This window comes from Hippocampus guttulatus, chromosome 12, assembly GCF_054856545.1.
Source record: "Hippocampus guttulatus isolate MCC_2025c chromosome 12, RoL_Hgut_1.0, whole genome shotgun sequence".
NCBI classification, from domain to species: Eukaryota; Metazoa; Chordata; class Actinopteri; order Syngnathiformes; family Syngnathidae; genus Hippocampus; species Hippocampus guttulatus.
Genome location: NC_141272.1, coordinates 15,988,130 through 16,012,308, shown reverse-complemented (window position 1 = coordinate 16,012,308; position 24,179 = coordinate 15,988,130). Strand labels below are relative to the sequence as shown.

The window sequence follows — 24,179 nt, the reverse complement described above, 5'->3', positions numbered from 1 at the left end:
GTCTCTCTACCTGTCACACTTGTTTGCCTTACATGCAGTTCGCACATTGTGACTTACTCCTACCTCTGCAAATAGCCTCCTCGGCCCCAGTTTTTTAGGACTGTGTACTGCTGAATTGACAACATACTTCTGAGCGTTATTAGTCTCAACATAAGATGCGAATAAGTAAATACTGTCACTTTATTGCATGAAAGCGTCTTCACGATAGAACATTTGTGATTATTAAACCTTCTCGGTTGCTGTTTACATTGGCCTAATCTATAGTACCAATATGCATATCACAACAATGACATGATACTGTATGCTTTAGGGTAGATGACACAACTTGTGGACACCCAATATAATATCGCCTCAGTGCGCCACATATTGGCTTGGCCCGGTTCTGAATCATCAGAATGATGCACTTGAAAATCACCCATGCACATTAATGAGGACCGTGGCTTTGGTCAGAGAATTGCGTGGAGGGGAGTGGGGGCGGGCGGGGGTGGGGGGGTTGATTATTGAGGTCAAACAACATTCACATCTAGCCTTAAATTTTAATCTCAGGAAATATTTCCATGGAAAGACTGTTTTTTTAACACTCGATCATATCATGAGGTTTCTTTGCTGACTGGCTGAGAAAAAAAAAATCCGTTGGCTATCCTGCTTCGTAATGAGCTTTGTTACCGTTTCAATGGCAGTTTGGTGAATTGGAAATCGGACTATTTAATTAAAAAAAAAAAAAAAAACGATTCCATTATTGACTTTGTTTGCATTTTTTTCCCTGAGCGCCCAAGCATATTTTTTGTAACTCTTGACTATTTTTGCAAAACTCTCCACACAAATAAGAAAACCTTTCACCAAAATCCCAAACCATTTTCATTCTCGTGCCAAAACAACTATGTCTTCCTTAACTCTTCAAACCTTCGTAAAAATATCATTTTTGCATCAAACCACAAACACACTGACGGGAAGGATGAAAAGCACATCTGGCTTGAAGTCACACCTTTGTCATACTTATGTAAACTTGACAAGCTCTTGTCTTTATTTACATCAAAACAAATACCAAATTATTTTTTTTTCTCCATGTCACAACAACAAACACGCGCCCCCATCAATCCCACTGATGTCGCTGAAAGCTAGAGAGAAGGAATAAAAACAATCAACGTACATTTGTGGATGATTACTGTAGCTCTGATGTCAATGGTAATTCTGTTTCTTACTCGCCATCCTCCTTTACCTTCTTGTCCTCTCCCTTTTCACCCCCCACGTCTTCTTCCACGCCTTCCTCTAACTCTCACTCTTCCTGCTCCCTCCATTGCACGCCACGGCAACAGCTTACCTATGTCTTATTTCGAGTACTAGTGAACTAATCATCTAAACCAGCCCCCCGCCCGACAGGGTGACCGAACGGTGTGCCGAATAGTATAAATAATAGCCATAAATGTGTAGAGTTTTGCTAGGAGTCTGTTGATCATGTGGAAATCGAGTGGAAAGCGTTTGCATAGTGTGTGTTCCAAAATTACAAACTCAGGAGAAAGCCGTGTTTGTACAAAACGTTTGATTCCCTTATGTGCATATGTAGGTGTCAAAGTCAGTCTTGTGATATGCTTCAACAAAGATTTTTTATTGTATTTTATGTTTACAATGACTGTACTGTATGTTTACATGGCATTCATGTGGGAGGGATGGCATGATTTTTTTGGGGAAAGGTGACTGGAGTGCCAGTTGCCCGAAGGCCATCTGTTTCTGTGTGTGTGTGCGTGTGTGTGTGTGTGTGGGGGGGGGGGGTGCGCGCGTGTGAGAGAGAGAGACCCTCTCAGCAGGGGGTCAAAAGTGGGAGGTCATGACCCCGCTGACCCCGTGGGATAGGAGATCATCAATCAACCGGAGGCTGGACAGAGCAGCAGGAGGGACGTGCTCTCTCTCTCTCTTTCTCTCTCTCTCTCTCTCCATCTCTCTCTCTCTCTCTCTCTCACACACACACACACACGGGATACAGTAAAACATATTATCCCAGTCATGCAACATTGCTTATTAAAACCGGATGCCAAGAAAACATATACGGTTGCATACATGAATGTATGTGTGCGATTAGTTTGTTAAGATCCTCTCCATGTTCATACTGCACCTGATGCCAGTGGAGGAGAGATGAAAAGTAAAGTGAATACATCGGCAACTCTTTCCCTCTGTGCTGCTTACATTTTATCCTGTTTCTTGCTTCCTTAATCTATACTTGTAAAGTACACACACACACAGACACGCACACACGCTATCGGGGTTATCAGCCAGCACTTGCAGAGCGACAGGCATGCTTTTTCTCTCTCCTCCCATAGCCCTCCTCCTCCTCCAGCCTGTCCCGTTGATCAATGAGGAAGTTCTTGGGCCCCAACTATTAATCAGAGCCTATCGGCTATCTGTCTACCGAGCCGACCAATCACGGCCCACTGACAGCTGGGCCATGAAAAATGTGCCCTGGTGGACTCGGAGGTTAGAAGTGGGGGAAGCTTGCGGGGCCCTGGATGAGAGGAGGGCGGTGACCGACCACTTGATGTCATCCGAGTCAGGTCACGGCTGCCCAACTGCACTTTATCCCCCTTTACAGTGGATGCTTAACATCACATTGACCCCCCCCCCCCCCCCGCCATAATATAAGCCACGCGCACCAACAAATGCAGGCATGCAAATGTATGCGCATCTGCCAACAAGTGCACAGCCGCACAGCCACTTACTGTAGCAAGCTAAACACACGTTGTCTCCAGCGCCAATGTCTGCCTTACCCGCCCGCTTGACTGGGCTTCACTTGGAACGAGGAAATCTGAAATAAAAGGAGGGAGAAGGTGCTCACCGAGGCGAAAGGCCGGGCCCCGATGCCTAACGATGAGGTCTCTCCTCACACCTCAAAGCTTCATCAAGGCGCCAAGCGTCTCTCTTCTACATAATCACCGCTATCCATTCACATCTTATTGCCATGATTCGATTATATCTAATGCTATTATACTGCTCCCCATCTCGCTCTCTTCCCCTTTGTCTGCCTCTCTCCAACATCATGGATTCCTAGCAGATCTTATTAGCGGGTGATGTGGGCCAGGTCTCCGACTTTGGATTGATGAAGCTTCAGACTTCTCTCCTTTAATCTTCCTGTCCTCCTCCATTCCCTTTCTGGATCTGTCCATCCATCATTCCCAGGGTTGGCTGGGCGGAAGAGTATTAATCCCTCCGTCCCATCTCTCACTCCTCAGGACAGATGAGACGGTAGGAGGGAGGAAGATGAGGATGCGAGGGGGGAGCAGGAGGGGCGGAGGGGCGGTCGGGGACCCCAGATTGCTTTTCATAATGTTTCTGTAGCATTGTGGCAATAATTTGGATGCAGATTTTTTTTTTTCCCATCGTAGGTCATCGTCGGCGGTTTCTTTGATGGCTCCAACAACTGGACAGGTGCAAACGTGTGGGTGATTAAAATGGACAAAAAGGGTTGAGAAACCATCTGTTTAAGTGAAGAGAGTAGCTGTTAAAAAAAAAAGAAGCTAATTTATGATTGATACTACCAGCGACATATTGATTGAACAGTACTTCATTGTCGAGGTTACACTTTGCAGCCGTGTTGACCTGCAATGCTCCACCACCATACACTGAAAAAAATGGTGTATTGAATTGATTCAATTTCTTTTTTTTGAAGATGAGCAGGAGTCTACTTCTAAAATGTATCTGGATCCAGAAGATCTTATTTAATGCAACCACTTGATGAAATAAAATGGAGTAAATTCAACACATTTAGCTCATACCTTATTAGCTTCAGCAGTAATGAGTCCTCTGTTGTGTGTAAAAATAAGACATCCATCCATTTTCCTTATCTTGTGGGGTCTCCAAAGATGAACCCCCCCCCCCCCCCCCGATCATATTTATCATTGCCTCACAGATGCTACGGTGGTTTACATGCCTGATTTCCATGCAGGCCACGTGTCGCCGGCGCAAGTAAATGTGAATGCGATTGAAATATTCGAAAGACCTCTCATTATAATACAATCCAGTTCTGCACCACCGTAAACCACGACCACAATAATCCGTAGTACCAAACTGCACATCAAACTATTGATTCGTGTTGCAGACTGCCCCTCACACATAGAGTAAAAGTAATCAAGTGAACACATCGGGACATTTAATAAGTTGAGTCCTTTTAGCCGCAAGACTTCCAAAATGAGTCGGAACAAACCGAGTCGGGGAAAGAAATACACCTCAGAGCAGCGGTCGGGGTAAAGCCGACCTCCTCCATCCATGCCTGTGCACTGACAGGTAGATTAAGGGGCGTGATAGATGCCCCTCTCTCTCTCTCTCTCCATCTCCTTCTTTCCCTCCGCCCTTTCCCTCACCGCCATCCATCATGGCGGCTGGTGTAATTGCGGCTGCGTGGGGCTGGCAGAAGGAGCCTTCATCCATCTCCTTAACAACAAACAGTCATGAGGACGGATGGTGCCGCGCTCCCCAGTTAATCTCCATCTATAAGCGGCAGGGCAGGGGATGTGGGGAGGGAGATGAAGAAAATAACAGAAGGGAGAGAAGTAGTGCCGTCTTACCATAAACAAAAAGAGATGGAGAAGGGGGGGGGGCGGGACAAGGAAAGATGGTGGAGGAAAAGGTCAGCACTCCAAAATGTAGAAAGAGGGGAGAAATAACGAAAGAGTAATGGCTCACATGGTGGCGAGCGAAGGGAACTCTGGAGGAAAAGTTTTGCAAACAAGCCGGATAAGAGCGCATGTGAGGGAAACGCGGAAAGCTGAGCAAAGTAGGGGCCCAAAATTTATGCCCGTGCGGCCAGATGACCCAGAAACTGGAGAGGCGCGGGCTCGTAAAAATGCACTCTGTGCGCCCCCCCACCCGCCTTTGACTGCCCCTTAACTTTTAGCCTTCTCTGTTTCGTTCCCTCATCTTCTCTTTCCCCACTCACCTCCACTCCCACTCTGACATGCAAGCGCTGGAGGGTCACGGTTCTCTGATGTTTTGGGTGGTTGTGCAAGGTTTTCCAGAGGTCACGGCAGCCATATTTTCTTAATGGCCAAGTCACCGAAGTCAACTAGGCTGGGTGGCCTTGCGCGCTACCTCTTCTGTTGCTCGGCCTCCGAGACTAAACACAGACGCTTCTTGAGTCGCTGACTCTGCCCTGATTGAATGAATTCACATCTTTCGGGGTTTTTTTTTTTTTTTGGTGTCAACAAAGTCAAACAGCACTGCAATATCTTTTCCATAATGATGTCAGTACAGTCTGAAATCATATCATTACATCCGGGATCAAATGAAATACGTTAAGCATTCATCACACACACACACACACACACACACACACACACACACACACACACACACACACACACACACACACACACAGACACACAACATGACCTATTTGCTTATGGAGGGCATCACCTGCAGGGTGACTCAAAAGTGTACAAATCAATGACAAGGATAAGCAACTGGGATCACGGATGGATGGATGTTATGAGCAACTTGGGCTGTGTGTGTTTTGTTCCGCATTGCTTGCTTTTTAATGTGAATCTTCCCAAGGTGGGATCTGCAGTAAACGTCTGCTGATGTTTTGCCACGTCTCAGAAAGGAGTTTGGAACCACATTTAAAAACACCATCTTAACACTATAAAGGCCACTTATGATCGGTTACTATTACTTTTATTTTCTCAAGTGGCATCAAAACAAAAATAACGTCAAAATGTACACGCATACAAAACCAAAGCCTTAACAAATGCACGTTATTTGGGTAAAATGTAACCTCACAAATGTCATGTTCCATTTATAGAACCTTCGTTTAAAATGTCAATCGAGGAAGAAATTTACATCATTTTTTTTGTAACATCGTAACGACATCTCCCAAGGTTGCAGGTTTTCAGAGCCCAGATCTTTGTACAAGTGTCATGATTTTATGACAAAATTGTAGGTACACTTGCACAAATTACAGATACAATCTAAGAGCTGTGTGCCTTTACAAAGTCGACATTTCTCACTTCAAGGTCAGGGGGTTCTTTTTCATCATTGTCGAAATGATGTAAAGCTATCTTGACGAGATTTACAACCAAATTATTAGTGCCGCGTATGACGATTCGGTGCAGTCACTGTCACTGTCAAGTATCGTCACTTTGTCTAGCGTTACAAAAAATACAAACTTTTTTTTGTAACCAAATCCCCTTTTTAAAATAAATAAATAAAACAATAGTTGTGCACGTTTTTTTCACTTGACATCTGATTTATAGACTAATCATTCATCATTTTGTTGTTTTATCCATACATTGATATGGTTTTGCAGTCATGATCCTTTGAAGGAAACCAGGAAAGTGTCCCCGTGAAATCATCTTTGTCGAGACAGAAATGTTGCTCAAAGTTCATGTTTATGGTACCAAGGGAAACAACACACTTTAGTCGTATTTTTTTAACGACAACACTAATTTGACTGATGAAAAGGCAGATATGTACTTTATTTCTTTCTTTCATCGTATGTGATGCCGGTGTTGGTGCTCTTCGAGACACCCTCAATCAGATGTGTTGACTTTCAGCACAAACTTATCAACAAATGTTGTACCAAGGGTGCTCTCATTAACATGTTAAAGGAGGTGTCGTCCCACAGGCACTGATGTGATGAAAAAAAAAATTTACTTTGGAGTGTTTGGCACGTTAACTAAAGTGATCGACATCAATGGTTTGTTAGTCAAAGTGGAAATGACCAATTGAAACACAAGATGGGAGATATAGAAAGACAGATGGAAAAACATGAAGATGGTTTGAAATTACAAACGCGTCAGAGTCGAACCTGCTCGACAACGGAGTGTGATGGAAGTGAATTCTTTTGATTCAATGTTAACAACTTTTTAATTCTGTTAGTACCGCCGGCTTGGTGTCGGAGCAGCTTGGGGGACTGTCGTACCCCCCCCCCCATCACCCAACCCCCTCCCAGGGAAACCAGCAACCTGCAGAGTAAAAAGACCGAGGGGCCTTTGCTGGATGAGACCTTTTCGGGTTCGCTAAGCCACCCCATGCACGCTCTCACTCCAGGCCGCCCATGGTGCCGACGTGGACCGGCAGCCGATTGAAGTGGAGCCGCCCCTTGGCCCCCTCGCAGCAGGAGCGGACAAAGAGGGACGTTTTGAATAATTATTATGTAACTGACGCGTCATTAACAACACAAGAGTTTTTTTTAAACACGTGAGGGTGATATGTCCCCCCCCCCCCGGACCCCCCATGTTAAGTGAAAATAAAACATTGACACCACGGAGGAAGGACCAATTGGCAACATTTGCGCAACGTCACAAGACTGTTCACTTGAGGATATATGCGGACAATAAAACACTTTGAAAGCTATTATCAGCCTTTAAATTCCACGTCAGCGAGCACACTTTGACTTTATTTATGACATACGATGTATGCCAGCCTTTACCGCAATTAGCTTCCTAATGAGCTTTTAAATTAAATTGGCCCCGGAGCAAACAAAACATGACAGATTGCATCATTTTTTTAATGTGATGTGAACGGATCGTGCCTGAACAAATAATCACAGCTTCTTATTAGCAGTTCGTCTTCTCTCGCGTTAAAGTGGACATTCATCATGGCGCATGCTTTCAAAGATATAAGTAGTTATCTTGCAAGAGGACGCGATTAAAAAAGAAAACGAGCGTGGGGTCTTCTCTGGCGTGATAAGCGGGAGGAGTAGTAAACGAGGAAAAGGAAAAGGCGGAGGGATTGGAGATGAGTGGGAGCAAGAGACCCCGTCGCGTTTTGACCCTCCGAAACCTTCCCGCACACCGCCACCATCATCACGCCTTCTCCTCCTCCTCCTTCTTCCTCTCTTCTTGAGACTGAAAACACAATCGCTCGTTCCCACCCGTGACATTTTGCAGCCAATCGCCGCCCGCTGCGTGGACAGCGAGCACAAGGACGCTCGCTCTCTTTTGGAAGCTTTCCGTCTCTTTTGGAGCCTTCCCGACAGCACCGAGCATCCCGATCGGCTTGAAGCGGGAGCGAGCGAGAGGCGCACCAGGCGGAAGCGAGGATCGCAGCCTCTGCTTTCTGGACTTAAAACACGGCTCGAACACAAGCGGCAGCTATTTACGTTTAGGTGGGATATTTTATACCGCTATCGTTATTTTTTTTGTGTGAATTCTCTTGTACTGTAGTAGCCTTTGATAGCATTTAGGCTATGGAAGCGTTTATTGCCACTGTGCACACTGTAAGCCCCCCCCCCCCCCCCCCCTTCCCCGCAGGATGCTATATGTCTTTATTTACGAGCTCAAAATGCCATCTTTTTTTACGTACATGCTATAAAATGCAGATCCACTGACTGCAAAGAACACGAGCTGCTGTTGAATGTCTTCACATTTCTTCCAGGGGCACAGAGGCTGAGCCTGCTGGACTGTAGCCGGGCAGTGCATCATCATCTTGGGGGAAGGACCGACTGGCGAGTCGCATGGAGAAAAGGGTACGTCCGTGCTTGCACTCCCGTAATGTTTGTTTGTGTGTGTGTGTTTTTTATTTTATTTTATTTTAGGTAAGTTACACCAACACTCGGCATTGCTGCATGTGAAAACTTAATTAGAAGCTAGTGTAAGTTGAGGGGTTCGTTGTTTTTCAGTGGATGGCTCTTCTTTACGAATGACAAAAGGAGAGATGGAATCCTTTAATGCGGTTTATTAAAAGAGGGGGAAACAAGCGTCTGCACCGCAGCACGTTCGAGAACACGACTCTCGTAACAAAAATCACTTCCTGCTTCTCTTACTTTAACAGCCAATCAGAACCTATCAATATAAAACCATGTCTAAGCAATCATTAAACAACAGAATATAATTTAGGAATGCTTAACATGAAATAATATGATGGTCAAACATAAAATGATCATTAATAATATAACATAAGCTTACACCAGTTCCTACGATTCCCCCGAAGGCCCAGTGCTGGAGTGCTGATCTAAGCTACCGCAAATTTGTCTTTTGGGCGTTATGATAAATCAGTATGATCGTAAACCGCTGGAGCATATTTGACTTTTAAGGCAGCCGGCCACTGTGTGGATTACAGTTGGCTGCATTGGCGTGCAGGGATTTGTTGAGTTTTCTCGTGAAAATACAATGTTGGTTGTGCGACGGTGCAAAATACACACAAGGGTTAGATGGTGCGGGTCATTAAGAGGAGGAGAGCAGGGGCGGCTGTTCAACTCGGTAAGTAGGTCACTTTTTTTGCTAGACTGATTCAGAGGCACGGAGGAGGAGAAGTGAGGCTGCGGGCTGAGACCTCACAGAGGAGGGGAGCAATTAGAGATGGACACACACACGCGCGCGCACACACACACACACGCACACACGCACGCACACGGGATGTAAAAACTGATTTTTAAAATAATAAGTGTGATCTAGTTTGTAAGATGGTGTTGCTTTTACTGCCAGCGATCATGAGTTAAGATCAAGATGACCACCAGTGTCCGTTATTTTTCTTCCTTTTTCTATTTTCACTTCTTAAGAAGATCTTCTCATCGAATGGATAATTCATTTTTATCATTTGAGTGGTTTTCACATTGGTTGTCTGTTCTTTCCACTTTCGTAGAACGCTTTTAAAGTTCATTTGGTGGTTTATGACACAGCCCCGGCCTATTTTGCTGCCGCACGAAAAGACTTTTAGAAGAGATCTCCATTTGAAATTCATCACATGAATAAGTTTCAGCAATTGTTCATTCTTTAAACTCCAAGCCATTACTGTTCAACAAGATTTAAAATTAGAAGTATATTGAAGTATACCTGAAAAGTTGAGAAACCGACAAAAAAACAAAAACAAAACGTCCGCCTGGTCAAAATTGCAAATACATCAAAGCATTGTTATTTTCCGAGAAAGTTGATTGTTGTAAAAACCTTTCATTTCGAGAAGCCATCTCACATCTTAGAATTTAAGGAGACGTGATTATTTCTTCTTTATTTGCAGCCAACAAAAGAAGTTGTTTTTATTTCACTATTCAACCTGAACAAAGTGTTTTTGTGGGAGACAAATTAAGTTCTCCGAGATGGAATTACTTTTCCCCGCGTCCTTCCTCCGCCGGCGGCGGCTGGACCTTTTAGAGCCCCATTATCTGTTAAAATAACACAATTACATCTCGCAATGAAAATGTTGTCTTGCCTCTCGCAGGCCGTTTGTCAACTCTGCGACTTAAAAAGGGGGGAAATTTGCGGAATTTGTCATCTCGGCCTTTTGCGCTTTGATCCGCTCGATGCACCGAAACCCGATCGGGGTCATGCGTCAAGAGAGACGCGCAATCCGATAGCGCTGCTTGTGTTAATAGCCAACCTCCATAAAACTAGAAGGTGTCTCGGACCAGGGCCTCAGAGCAGGTGCTTTCTGTGATCCCGCTGGCCATATGGGACTATGAAACAATTTGATAAGCCATTTAGGACAGTGCATTCCCAAAGTGGGCCCTATTTTGGGAGGCCTTGCAGATGGGCCGGTGAAGTCCTGCGATCCGGCGTATGTGGAACCTGCAGAAATATAGTCACATAGAGAAGTGAAGGGAATATTTGCCAGTTTTAATCAGATTGAAATACACCAATATGACCAGTTGCCTAATCTGCTGTGATCCAAGACAAGGGCTAAAAGTCTTCCAAATGAGTTTGGATTGACACTGCAAGAGATGTATTCATTTACATACGTTAGTGACTGTGCTTGTTGTTTGAAGTGATGAAATTCACATAGTATAATCTTATTAAGCTAAGGAGGTTACCAAAATATGAGAAACTCCTCTGTGTCTGATGCAATCTCGGTCAACGGTACTGCAAACAGTCTTGCTAGACCAGTGGTTCTTCACATTTTTAGAGGTCCCGAACCCAACCAGGAAATATGCACATTCACCGAACCCCTCATTAGTGAAAAATACATCTATAATTTTTTTTATAAATTCAAGATATAAAAAAATGCATGTATTAAAAACAGAAAAAAAGTTCATACAATTTCAAGATATAAGTATACTTTTTTTTGTACGATGTACTATCACGACACTCACACATTGACCACTAAAATCACACAAGTTACAATCACGACAGTCACACGTTGACTACTGAGCAAACTAAATTTCCCGCAGCACTGATTGGACAAGCACCGTCATGTGATCATCTGCAGCCAATGATGGCCAAGTGGGCGTGTCGTAACTAATTGACACGTTGAGTTGGGTGTGTCTTCACCTCAATGGCAGAGGCTTCGTCGAACCCCTGAGACCGAGTCACCGAACCCTTAGGGTTCGATTGAACCCTGGTTAACAACCAGTGTCCTAAACATATCATAAAATCAATACATTTCTGACAGCGTCAATAATTATTATTTTGGTTCCAACCCCTGTATGTTGACACCGAATAGTCTTTCTGTACTGTTGTGTTTTTGACCCAAGCTACAGGTAATTATTATTATTATTTTTTGTGAATGCCCTCAGAATGGCCGGTCTTTACGTTAACCGGGTTAACCTCAAGGTTAGTGGCACAGATAATGGATGGGCGGTCATTGTTATCTATTTTTAATATCGGTAAAGGGATCACTTCCCTCACTGTACCCTCTACAACCACAGCGTGCATATCCGTGGTAAATCATCACCTCTGTGGTAGCCCACGGGGAGAAGTCCATCACAGACGTAAACTACACGAAGCAGATCATAACTTTTACGGCGCGTTTAAAATAACGCTGAAGTATGGAAGAAGGGTGTCCGGGCCAATGGAGCAGGTGCTGTCTGTCGGTGTTGTGATCTCACTTGCTCTGCGGGGACCGTGACAGGAGTCCCTTTAATCTAGCTGGAAGAAAAGTAGATGTGCTGACCCGAGCAGCCTCAGAGAGGGAAGCTGCAGCCGAGCACAAATGAGCTCACTAGCGCAGAGAAGGAGCGGGTGAGGCGGGAGCAAGGGAGCCAAGCACATGTATATTGATGATACCTTGGGTGTAAGTGCTGCTAAGGGAATGCTTGTGTGAGAATGCGTGTGTGGCACACAATTGCCACAATTTTTCGGGGCACGATAGCGAACCTCTGCGAGGCAGTCACAGCATGTTTACGAGGGGTGTTTTTGACCGGCCACTCAAGTCTGACTTGTGCCATGAAGCCCCGTTTGTTATTTCGAGATCCCAACCTCTCCGCTGTTGTGTCACATTCAGGAAGTTGTTGTCGACGAGGATCCAAAACGGGCTTCAGAGTTAAACAGTACACAAAATGTGATTATTATTTATGCAGCATTTGTCTGGCTCGATGCAGCGCTGCCGCAAGGTGGATAGAAAGTCTATTAAAAAAAAAAAAGTTCACACTGTGGTTGAGAGAGAAAAGTAATTTCATCTGTGCTGTATGTTGCACATAGAGCATATTTGACAATAAAGCTTGACTTGACTTGAATTATTTCAGAGGAAAAAAAATCTTCCTTTATTTAAAAAAAAAGTATGAAGTTTTATGTTGCTCAGCGCCTGGCCTGGAACATTTGTTTCTTTCTGATTTTATACAAACATGCTGTTTGAAAAGGAAAAAGGACAATTTCAGTGTTATTTCTTTTCTCCCCCCTTCAATTTACTTTCATATGACTTCACATCTATGCTTGAATATTTACGCTCTTGTACAAGCAAATGCAAACGACCATAAAAGTGGAATTCCAATAGCAGAGGAATACATTTGTCATTCCAGGATATTGCTGATACATATTGTAGAAATGCTTTACTAAGCACATTTAATTTCTCAATCTCTTTATTAGAACACATTTGAAAAAACACAAAAATGGAAGAACATCCCACGGTTAAACTGACATTTGTGTGATGAAAGAATTGGCATTCACGTTTGTATATTTTAAGGGGCCAGTTGTTCAAAAATGTTATCTGGATCAAAATGATACCGATTTGGAAATGCGATTTTTTTGCCAACCAGGATCAGTTTAATCAGTTTTACCCTGATGACGGTTTTTCAAAGCAATATTGGGTTCGACCTCCCTGATCCAGAAACACCATTTTCAAGAATACCGGCACACTAAATGGGACGACGTATCACATGAGGGCTTGAAGAATTAAAAAAAAAAACAACAACAGGTAGAAGAGCCAACATGGGGTCACTTGTTTTTGCTTTACAACAAAACACGAAAGTAACAAACGCCCACCTCTAATTAAGATTTCTGAGTCGCAACAAATAACAAATATATTAAAACAAACACATTGTGGATATTTTGAAGAAGTCTTAAATTAAAACCAGGCAAAATGTCCAAAAGTTCAAATAAACAATGTTCTTTCTTTGAAATTAATATACGGTGATGAATGACATAAATTGAAGATATCATTTTAGTTTGTACTTGAAATGTGTTTGGGGGCTTATTTCGTGGGGAAAGAGAATGTTTATTTGAATTTGATTTTTGATCAAGATAATCCTGGCATTTATTTATTTATGTATGTATGTATGTATTTATTTGATCAATCAGAGGTATCCACACCCTCCTGAAATATTTAGAACACAACCTGAAGGATTGATCCAGATTCAAATGTCCATAACATGATCTCATCCGATTTCAGAATCTTTTCCCTTTTGAACAACTCATTTCTAACATTTGATCCAATCCGATCCAAAATCCAGTCAGACTGAACAAGCTGCCCCTGCCGATGCAATGTGACATCGAGCCATTCCCAAGGTTCCCAATAAACACAATAAGGGCAAAAATGAAATCAAGACAAAATATTGACCAACTATATAAAGTCGAAGGAAGCGCTCTGAACCCCAAATTTTTTTTGGACTTAAGTGCTCCTTTTCAAGCAACCAACCTCCCACGATCGAACCTTTACCGCACGTGCACGCAAACACAGACACATGCACACGTGAGCACGTAAGTAATGATGAGCAACACCTATAATGGCCCCTAATATGAACAAAACAGAAAAAGAAAGTAAATACAAGAGTTTCTGAAAAGGAACTCAATGCCTACCTAACCCTACTCACAAAAAGTGAGGGATATTTGGCTTTTCGGGGAAATTTCAGGACTTCAAACCTGAACTTAATGCGATCTTCTCTCAGCCTTTGAATGCACATGTCCAACTGTTAAATGTTTCCGTACTTTTCGCACAAATTGCTATTCTTAATTCACAACAGGCTACTCTTGAATTGACCATTAAATGTCCTGGTTCAATCAGAGCCGGTGCTTGAACAGTCGTCCTCATCATGCTGTTCACATTTTGACATCATGAGACCAAGACGACACCTCACAATGGATCAACAGTACCTTGCCATTGCGATGCTTCAAACAGGACGTTCTCAGATGAAAGTGGCCATTGAGCTTTGAGTGTCACAGAGTGTCATGCAGAAACTGGAAGATGAATGCCACTCAACTCCAGGCACTTTTAAGGGAGGTGAGAGGCACCCAAGTGTCACACCAGACCATTCAAAACCATTTACATCAGTGTGGTCTACGTTAGGTGACCTGCAAGGCTACCTGACCACACTAGCAGGCACAGACGTCTCGTCTTGCATGGGCCAGGGAGCATTTACGCTAGACGAGGGACCGGTGGGCCTCAGTGCTGTTCTCTCATGAAAGTCGATTCACGTTGAGCAGAAATGACGTTGGAGACGTCAAGGAGCGCGTATGCGTCAGCCACTGTTGTCAGCAGACGAGCGTTTGGTGGTGGCGGTGTTACAGTGGGCAGGTATGTCTAGTCGGTACAGAATTACCGCACGCTTTGTGACAGTTACTAGCCCATACGATTCGAATAACAGGATTCATCCGTTCATCCCACTCGGGCCGGTCTGCGGGCTACCGGTCGATCGTGATCGACTGTTTGGGCACCACTGCTTAAATACTAAGTAGAATGGAACTCTTTTCTGCATTTTATTTTGCCAACAGGCAACAGGCTACTGTAAAAAGCTCGTGATGAACTGAGATTTTTGCACAGTACTGCATTTATATACTGCAATACTGTTGTGGTTCTTAACCTTGTTAGCGGTCCCGAACCCAACCAGTTCAAATGCACATTCACCGAACCCTTCATTAGTGAAAAATAAAAATAGCATTCTTTTTACATGACAGGACAAAAAAAACAAACAACGCATTTATTAAAAACTGAAAACATGTCAACACAATTAATTGTAGTATGAAGTATATATATTTTTTATTGTGCACAAAATGAACCTGCCAGTGATGGCCAAGCAGGCGTGTCATAACTATAGTCAAACCTCGGTTTTCGAACACCTCTGTTCTCGACCAATCGGTTTTCGACCAAAAATTTCTAATTTTTTATGCCTCGGATTACGACCGAAAATCGGTTCTCGACCAAATTGAGTGCACTTGAATGCGCCACTTGACTCCTCTCGCCTTCCTGACACGACGAAGTGACGCTTCCTCGTGTAGCGTTCCATTGTGAGCAGACGTGTTCAATAAAGATTTTTTTTTTTTTAAAGAGCATGGTTTCAGTTTTCGAACAAATCGGTTTTCAAACGGTTTTCTGGAATGGATTATGGTCGAAAACCGAGGTATGACTGTAATTGACATGTTGAGTCGGGTGTGTCTTAACCTCCATGGCAGAGGCTCCGTCGAACCCCTGAGACTGATTCACCGAATCCCTGGGGTTCGATCAAACCCTGGTTGGGAACCACTGAGATCTCTCTCTCTCTCTCTGTACATATATATATATACAGTATATATATATTTGTTTGTTTATTTATTTATTTATTTATAACATTGAAGAGAAGCACATTATCCCTACTATAGAATGCCCATGCCGTCCAATGCCACATGTGTCTTATGTTCGCTCTATTTGTCTCTTATTGTGTCCAAGTATGAAGATCTGGTGCACTACTCGGGGACGGAGGGCATGTCGATGGCGGTCTACGGGGAGGATGTCAGACCACTTCCTACCCCTCAGTACGGAGCCCCCATCCCCGATTCCCTCAAACACCACAAGGACCAGATCTACGGGTGCGTTCACGTGTGTGAAATCCTATACGGGATTTATGAAAACGCTTGAAACCGCTGTGCGCGCTTGAAGCGCATCAACATTCAGCCTGTGTTTGTCTTCCCTATGTGAGATTTACAGCTGTCACTTTCATCGATACTGTGCTTTAAAATGACTTCTCACACCTCCCGTGAATGTATGGCGTTCACGCTGTGTGTCAACTGTCAGCGCGTTTATGTTGAAGTATGTTAACTGTTTGCCTGTGTGTGCAGTCACCCACTGTTCCCACTCCTGGCCTTAGTTTTTGAAAAGTGTGAGCTTGCCACCTGCTCCCCCCGAGACTCCTCCTCCCTATCGGCCACATCCCACCTCCCCGGCATGACAAGTCACAGCGACGTGTGCTCCTCGGAATCCTTCAACGATGACATCGCTGCATTTGCTAAACAGGTGAGGGGCAGCTCTGAGAGCCAACGGACGGAAAAAAATGTGAAATGCAAACCCGGTCTCATTTTGACGCTCCTTTTTCGCAGATTCGTTCAGAGAAACCAATATTTTCTTCAAATCCGGAGCTGGACAACTTGGTAAGATACATGAATGGTTTTTGCAGAGGAAACATCCCGACGATACGTTGCACCTATGGTCAGCTTTCTTTTCTTCATAGATGATTCAGGCTATACAAGTTCTTCGCTTTCATTTGCTGGAGTTAGAGAAGGTTGGTTGACGACCCGTTGTTCACCCGCACATTTGAGATAAGTGCGAAACAAACATTTTAGGTTAAAAATAATTATAAAGAACACAAATAGGGCCAGGACTGTTTTTAATTGAGATGCTGCGGTCAAACGGGCATAAAGGCTTTTGGTTTGTTGGGATAATTTCATTTCAGTACAGTCGTCTCAATGTTATGTGGACTGTACATGTGAATATTAAGCAATAGTAGCTGAGAAGTCGATCTTGTATTCTTTCCCAAAGGTGCACGACCTATGTGATAACTTCTGCCACCGTTACATCACCTGTCTGAAGGGCAAAATGCCCACAGACTTGGTCCTGGACGAACGGGAGGGAGGCTCCAAGTCTGACATGGAGGACTTTAACGGATCCTGCACCAGTTTGTCCGAACAGGTGCGACATGACACAAAGTTAGAAGACGCAGAACGAAGAGAAGGAAGGGGAACCTGACATTTGTCTGGCCAACGGCTCGAGGTTTCATGACTCGCTGATTTCACCCCTCCTGCTCTCTCTCTGATTCTGCAGAATGCGTCGTGGTTACGAGAGCCAGATGAATGTGCCACCACTCCTTTGGGAACCCCGGGCACCTGTGGTCTGCCTTCGCACAGCATAGCGGACAACTGTAGTGATACAGGTGCCCTCCTACATGCAATATACACACACACAAAAAAGAGTTCGCTTTGAGTTAGCTCATACCTGTCAACCTCGGCTAATAGCTGCCCTTATGAATGATTACGATTCCCCTTACAAAGCAACAAAAAACCCGTACAACGGCTTACCGCGCCTGCGCACATCATGCTTTATCAATCCGACCGTAGGCAGCGATGAAAAAAAAATATACGACTAAGGATTACTTTTGCTGGTTTGCCGTGACAATAGTAGCGATCGACGACGGCATTGACGTTGGCTACCAGCGGGTGAGACGATCTGGATTTGAGCCAAAATGGTCTTTGCGAGATCGGTTCACAATTGTTTGTATTTTTTCGTATAAAAGTTGTAATACGCCGTACATGATTTGAAATGATTGAAAAAACGTATAAAATATGAGGAAAACGCGCAAGTTGACAGGTATGTTAGCTCAACTGTAATGTTCACCCATCTTCGGCTACCGGTATTTACTGACTCGACAGGGACGGACGGATAAGGCATAAGAAAACAATTATTTGTCTCACAATGGAGAAATTCCCAATTGACAGCAGCAAAATTATGAAATGGAGAAGTAGAAGAACAAAAAGTATATCAATAAATATGAATGATAAAATGTAGATCGAAGCATATGAAAAATGGGTGCGTGGGGGTGAGTCCAGGTATTCAGGTCTGTCCATTCACTAGCCTGACAGCGGTCGGCAGGAACGAGCGGCGGCAGCTCTCCTGATGAAGTTGGATGTTATGCCGTCGCTTTTCTTTGAGTTGCAAGCAATCGTCTGACAAGTTCCCCCGCCCCTGCCTCGGTTTCTGGCACTTTCTCACATTAGGTCGGTATTTGCTCTGCTTCCAGGCGACGGCCTGGACGCAGGAGTGGCCTCCCCCAGCACAGGAGAAGAGGACGAGTCTGACAGAGAGAGGAGAAACAACAAGAAGAGAGGCATTTTCCCCAAAGTGGCCACAAACATAATGAGAGCGTGGCTCTTCCAGCATCTAACGGTGAGTGCGGGCGGCATGCTTTCAACCTTTTCTCATCATCATTGCTCATATGAATGGTGAACACCGACAACGGGGCTTGAGCAAATAAAAAGATGATTGCTGAAGGAGAGGATTTTTAGCCTGTAGGTGCAGCTTTACTGACACGGCTGGAAATACTGGAGGGTGGAGCAAGGGGAGGTCAGTTAAATTCAATGAAGACTCGGAGATGAAGCGATTATATGAATATGCTTGCGACTGAATAATTGCGGAAGTGAAATAAATGGGGTGAGTAATTGTCAGACCAGGCCGTAAGATTGGTAATTAGTGACTAAATGAGGCAGGTCAAATGTTGCTTCCCTTCAATTGTGCCACTGTGCGCGCACACACACACACACACTCACGCACAGCACAAATCTGTCTCTTTTCAAAGGGTGAAAATAGGAGAGCCAGGTCATTGGTAGTTACCATGAGATTTCCCATACTGGTCTTCATTCTGGCTATAAACTAAAACCACTAACCAGCCCACAGAGCCTCCTGCTGTCGAGACGACTGATATTAACTCACATTTGTAAAAAAAAACAAAAACAAAAAAAGCCTCGTGATGTTTCCTTTAGCTGTGTTGTGTGTCCTTTCAGCACCCATACCCATCGGAGGAGCAGAAGAAGCAGCTGTCACTGGACACGGGTCTGACCATCTTACAGGTCAACAACTGGTCAGTGCCGATCAATAGACCCGTTTGAGTGCTGCGGTTTTTCAATAATCACTCGGCCTTCTTTAAATATATGAATTGTCATTTCTCAAACGCACGGGGTCGTATTATTTGCCGTCAACCATAAAGCCAGCCTCGTCCGCGTTGTTTCGCTTGTTAAAGCTCTGCTGAGGGGATTCTGTCGGATATAGATGTGAATTAAATCAAAGTGCGCCGTTTTTATGAGAGGCCAATGAAATCTAAAAATAAAGCCGGTTTAAAAGGGAGACGAAACATCCCACTAAGCATTTTGTTCCAGGAGCGGCGGTGCAGTAAATTGGACTCACACCCAGTTCATAAAACTTCATAGCAAATCAATATCCAATATTCAAATTATTTACAGCAAACCCCCATGTCCTGTAAACCCTTTACAGGGCACATGTTGAAATACTTGAAATTCCAACATTTTTGCCTGGGAGATAATTCAAATACAGTGATCCCTCGCTATTTCGCGGTTCGTTTATCGCGACTTCAGTGCATCGTGGATTTTTTCAAACATTTTCATTAAAAAATAAATATATATATATATATATATATATATATATATGTATAATTTTTTTTCATGTACATGTAGTACAGTACTGTATATGTTGCTCTATGTGAATTGCTGTTGTTTTGCTGACTTTCGCAGCTTCTTGCGGACCATTTGCGGACTTTTTACAGACTTAAAAAAACAAAAAAATATATTCTTCTTATTATTTTTTTATATGTTTACTGTATTTTGTTATTCATAAACTAACCTAACTTATACATGTTTAAATCTATTAGTATACAGCATTAAGTCATGTTAATTACTTCAAAATTTACTTCTACATGCATGTATACCATTAAATTTGGCCTTATAAATATTATGTACATGTACCTATATGGAGGGGGGGGGGTCGTTACTTCACGGATTTTCGTTTATTGCGGGTGGTTTTGGTCCCCATTAACCATGATAAACGAGGGATTACTGGATACATATTGTGTCCATTCAATTGCAATTATTGCAATAATTACACTTAGTAACCTTTTTTTGGGCTCGGGACAAGCATGCGATTCTGAAAGTAGTCTCCATTTGGAATTTTTACCCGGCAACTATGGTCCGTAGTTACCCTGGCAATAAAGGGCTACTTTCCAAGGCTACCATCGTTTAAAAAAAATTAAAAAAAACACATTCAGATTCAAAACCTTTATGGATTCATGTAACCGCACACACACACACACACACACACACACACACACACACACACACACACACACACACACACACACACACACACACACAGAGCTCGACCATCTCAGCAGATCAATCAGTTGTCACAGGGTGATCAAAACAAGCCCTGTTCAAACGTTGATTTACTTTACCCTCTGAAAGGGTTAAGTGGTTATAAAAGGGAAAAGGTTAACAGTTTCTCTGTCAGCCTTTTTCCTCCCCAAACGGACCCCCTTCCATTCTCTCGGCACTCTCTTGTTTCAGGTTTATCAACGCCAGGAGGAGAATCGTTCAGCCCATGATCGACCAGTCAAATCGCTCAGGTTCGTGTTTCCAAGTCAGTCAGCGTTGGCCGTCCGTCCCTTTTGGCTGTGGACTGAGGTTGTGGATATTTTGGCCCCCGACAGGTCAGGGTGGTCCCTACAGCCCAGAGGGAGCAGCTCTCGGTTACGGACTTGACGGACAAGCTCATCTCGGCCTCCGAGCAGCAGGTAAGCTACAACGTCACGGACGCGTTGATGACTGAAAGCCATCAGACAAATTCAAGCGCGGTGTACTGTGGTTAACAAACCACACTTTGAACAGACGCCGTAGTTTTTCCTCAAATACAGAAATGAATTATGCAAGCAATGATGACTTTCATTTTTATTTAACGACATGTCATAGAGTGCTGTTTGAGTCAAGGATTGAGCGTACATTGAAGCGACTTTTTATTTGGTCTCCGTTTGGAAGGAGCTGATTTATTGGAAAGGCCTTTGTAGCAAGCACACACACACATACACGCTTGCACCGACATCAATGACGACAATTTACAGGATGGCTCATTCCAGAATTACCATTCAGGAGCTCACATTGACGATATATTTTTTTTGTAAATTTATCTCTGTTTGCTGCGATTCCAGATTCGCAGGCACCAGAAAAACATGACAGTCAAACCTCGGTTTTCAAACGTCTCTGTTATCGACCAAATCGGATTTCGACCAGGAAATTCGAGATTTTTACGCCTCGGATTACGACCAAAAACCGGTTTTCGACCAAACTGATCAAACCCGAATATGCCACTCGACTCCTCTCGGTTGACGCTTCCTCGTGTAACGTTCATTGTGAGCAGACGCGTTTGTTGTGATTTACGCAAATCTGACTGTTTTTATGTGTTTTCTGCTTAGTGTATTAGCCCCTCATCATGGGCTAATAAAATAGTTTCGGATTTCAAACAAATCGCTTTTCAAACAGCCTTCTGGAACGGATTATGGTCAAAAACCGAGGTATGAATGTATTTAAGATGGAATAAATCCATCCCAATGAAATAAAGTAAGTTGGACTACAAATGTCATTTGAGTACAACTCCACTTACAGTAACAGGGTTGCACAAAAATAATGTTAGAATACCGATTTAAACACAGAACCAGACAATATAAAATAATGATGTTAATTAATTCCAATAAATTTGAGAATGAAGTAACTCCAGCCCCTATGTAAAGCAATAGCTAATTCTTTGCATTAAAAAAAAATCCTAATTTGAAAACTACAATAAATAATACATTGAAATTTTCAACAGGAAATCATCTGAACGCCTCATTGTAGTAAAATAGTAAAGTGCACAAATATTAAGTCATAAGTGATAAAATACAACAAATCCGGTAAGAATGTCTCTAAGTGGACCAACTTATTTCAACTCTGGCAGAAGCATAAAAGTGTGTATTGCTGCCATTGGGTGCAATCCTCATACGTCTAAAATCAGAGGAGAATTGGGAAGATTCACTTTTTGCTGGGGTCGGGATGAAACCTTCTATCTAAAAATTGGGGCAAATTTCCTATTATTTTCCCCCCTCACATATATAACATTGGTCAGGCCATACATATGGGCAGGGGCAGAGCGGACAACAAAGGACAACAGCTACAGTTAGCACATTCTCCCAGGACAGCTCAAACTTCCACAACAAGCGCAAGTGTCTGTGCTGTGTTTATATGGGCGTTTTGTTATGCCAAAGTGTTTGTCGTGCTCGAAATTGCGACCCATATCCCTTCTCTGCCACCTCATGCAGGTCTTCAAGGGATGCCGTCTCTGCAGGGGGACTACTCCGGGGCTCTGCTATCCCAAGCAGCCTATCCAGCCCACCCAGGACCTTCCATCCACCCCTACCCGGGCCCGCACCCGCACGCCGCCATGCTGCTTCACCCGCCGCCACACGCTCACACCACTGAGCCCCTCCTTGCACAAGGACTGGACATCCATGCACACTAGCTGTGGAGGGTGTCTGCGCGCGTGTGTGTGTGTGTATGTGTGTGTGTGTGTGTGCGCGTGAGATGATTCCAACACACTATTTAAAGAAAACAAGACTAATTGCTCCAAGAGTTTACATTCCCTACCAAAAGACAATGACCTCAATGTAGCTCTCTCTCTCGCTCACACACACACACACACACACACACACACTGGTATAAGCCATACCACTCTCTGAGTAGAAGTGCTTCCTCCGCTCCCATCGCCTCCACTGTGTCCTGTGGATGAGACCAATGCTTTAACGTTGATATCCCGCCACGCGTGTTGTTGGACCACCCGCAAGAGACGATAGGACGACAGACCAATATTTATCGCCAGACATGTTTTTACACTACAAAGACATTAACTGGGTGCGCCTCGATCCTGTGACCATGCCTTCTTCAAGCTCTGTCTTCCTGCACAAGTGACTGCCCAGAAAACACACACACACCCTTTTCTCCCACTCTTTATTTAAGGCTTATCTGAGTTTTTATTCTATTTTTGTATTTATGTGAGCCACTCACGGCAGTTGCAGTTTGACCCACGCTTGTTTGAAATCTTCGTGCTCGTCCTCAGCATGAAGCTGAACACGATGAATGACTTCCAGTCTGCCTCGCTCTCATACCACTTACCTCCTTAATATGCCAACAGGTGTGCGTTGCACGAGCGCGCGCGCGCACACGCAAACACACACACATACTCACACGCACAGACACACGTGCACGCGCCCACGGTGGAGACAAGCTCTTCAAGCATTTGCATACGTGTTGCGTGTCGCAGCAGTGAGACGGGAGCTGCAGCCAAAGGACTTTAAACACTCCGCTCCCGATCTACTCTGCTCTGCTCGGACTGCATTGAAAAATGTTTCTGAATGAATGATATGGTCAAAGAATTAAAATGTTTTTTTGTACCACATGTGGATGGGTCATCTTTCTGTATGGACTGCACTTATTAAACGCTGAGCTTATCTCGACACCAAACAAATACAAAAATGACAAGTTTTTTTTCCTGCAACAGCCTTTGCTTTGTGAAAATTGCATTCCGCTACATTCCAATGTCCATTTGAATTCTTTTGAATTGTTCAGCACTACTCAGAGCTCTGCGCCTGTGAGCATACAGCCGTTAGCTGGGAACGCTAACCGCCAAGCGCGTCGGAAGAGGAGACAGCGGAAAGCCGTCAGGAACCAACAAATAAGATCCGCCCCACGAGTTGTCATTCTAAGAAAAGCTCGCCAATGGCCCAGCAGTATCTCGGGTGGGATGAGTGCTGTCTCACTGCACGAGACAGCCAATTTCACCCCTGGATAAAATGTCCCTGTTTGGATGCTTAGATTTCAGAATGTCACAGACATTTGCAATACTTGTCTGTCCTCTACATCCTGAGTCCAGGGGAAGGCTCTATCTCTCAAATGATACGTCCTCACGCGTTCCTCTCATAAAGAAACGTGCGTTCACCCCTCAAACCTAGAGAGCCCCCTCAGACCTCACCCTGCCCCCTAGTGGGGCCTGAGGCAGCAGGGGGGTCAGGGGTTGCAGTTCAAACTGAGGTCAACAGGAAATGACTCTTCTTCCTGTTACCGAGGTCCCGACCTCAGCGCCCCTACACCTCCCTTACACAACGTTCTCACTCACTATTTTACCGCCTCACTGTAGTGCCTGCTTGCTTGTTCGGATCCTATAGTTTTGTCGGCTTGCTTCAATCGTCCACAAAGGTCATACAGGCTATTCACGTCATA

General features: G+C 44.0%; 1 protein-coding gene across 1 annotated transcript; it reads left to right on the top strand.

Annotated features, from left to right (window-relative positions):
* Window positions 1-7,735: 7,735 nt before the first annotated feature.
* meis3 (myeloid ecotropic viral integration site 3) lies at window positions 7,736-23,358 on the top strand. The gene is made up of 13 exons (XM_086126164.1): window positions 7,736-8,092; window positions 8,362-8,452; window positions 15,772-15,911; window positions 16,161-16,335; window positions 16,419-16,469; window positions 16,550-16,600; window positions 16,858-17,007; window positions 17,140-17,248; window positions 18,113-18,258; window positions 18,873-18,949; window positions 20,445-20,503; window positions 20,588-20,671; window positions 22,226-23,358. The coding sequence occupies exons 2-13, from the start codon at window positions 8,441-8,443 to the stop codon at window positions 22,423-22,425; spliced, it is 1,254 nt and encodes a 417-aa protein (XP_085982290.1). The 5' UTR covers window positions 7,736-8,092; window positions 8,362-8,440; the 3' UTR covers window positions 22,426-23,358.
* Window positions 23,359-24,179: the final 821 nt, after the last annotated feature.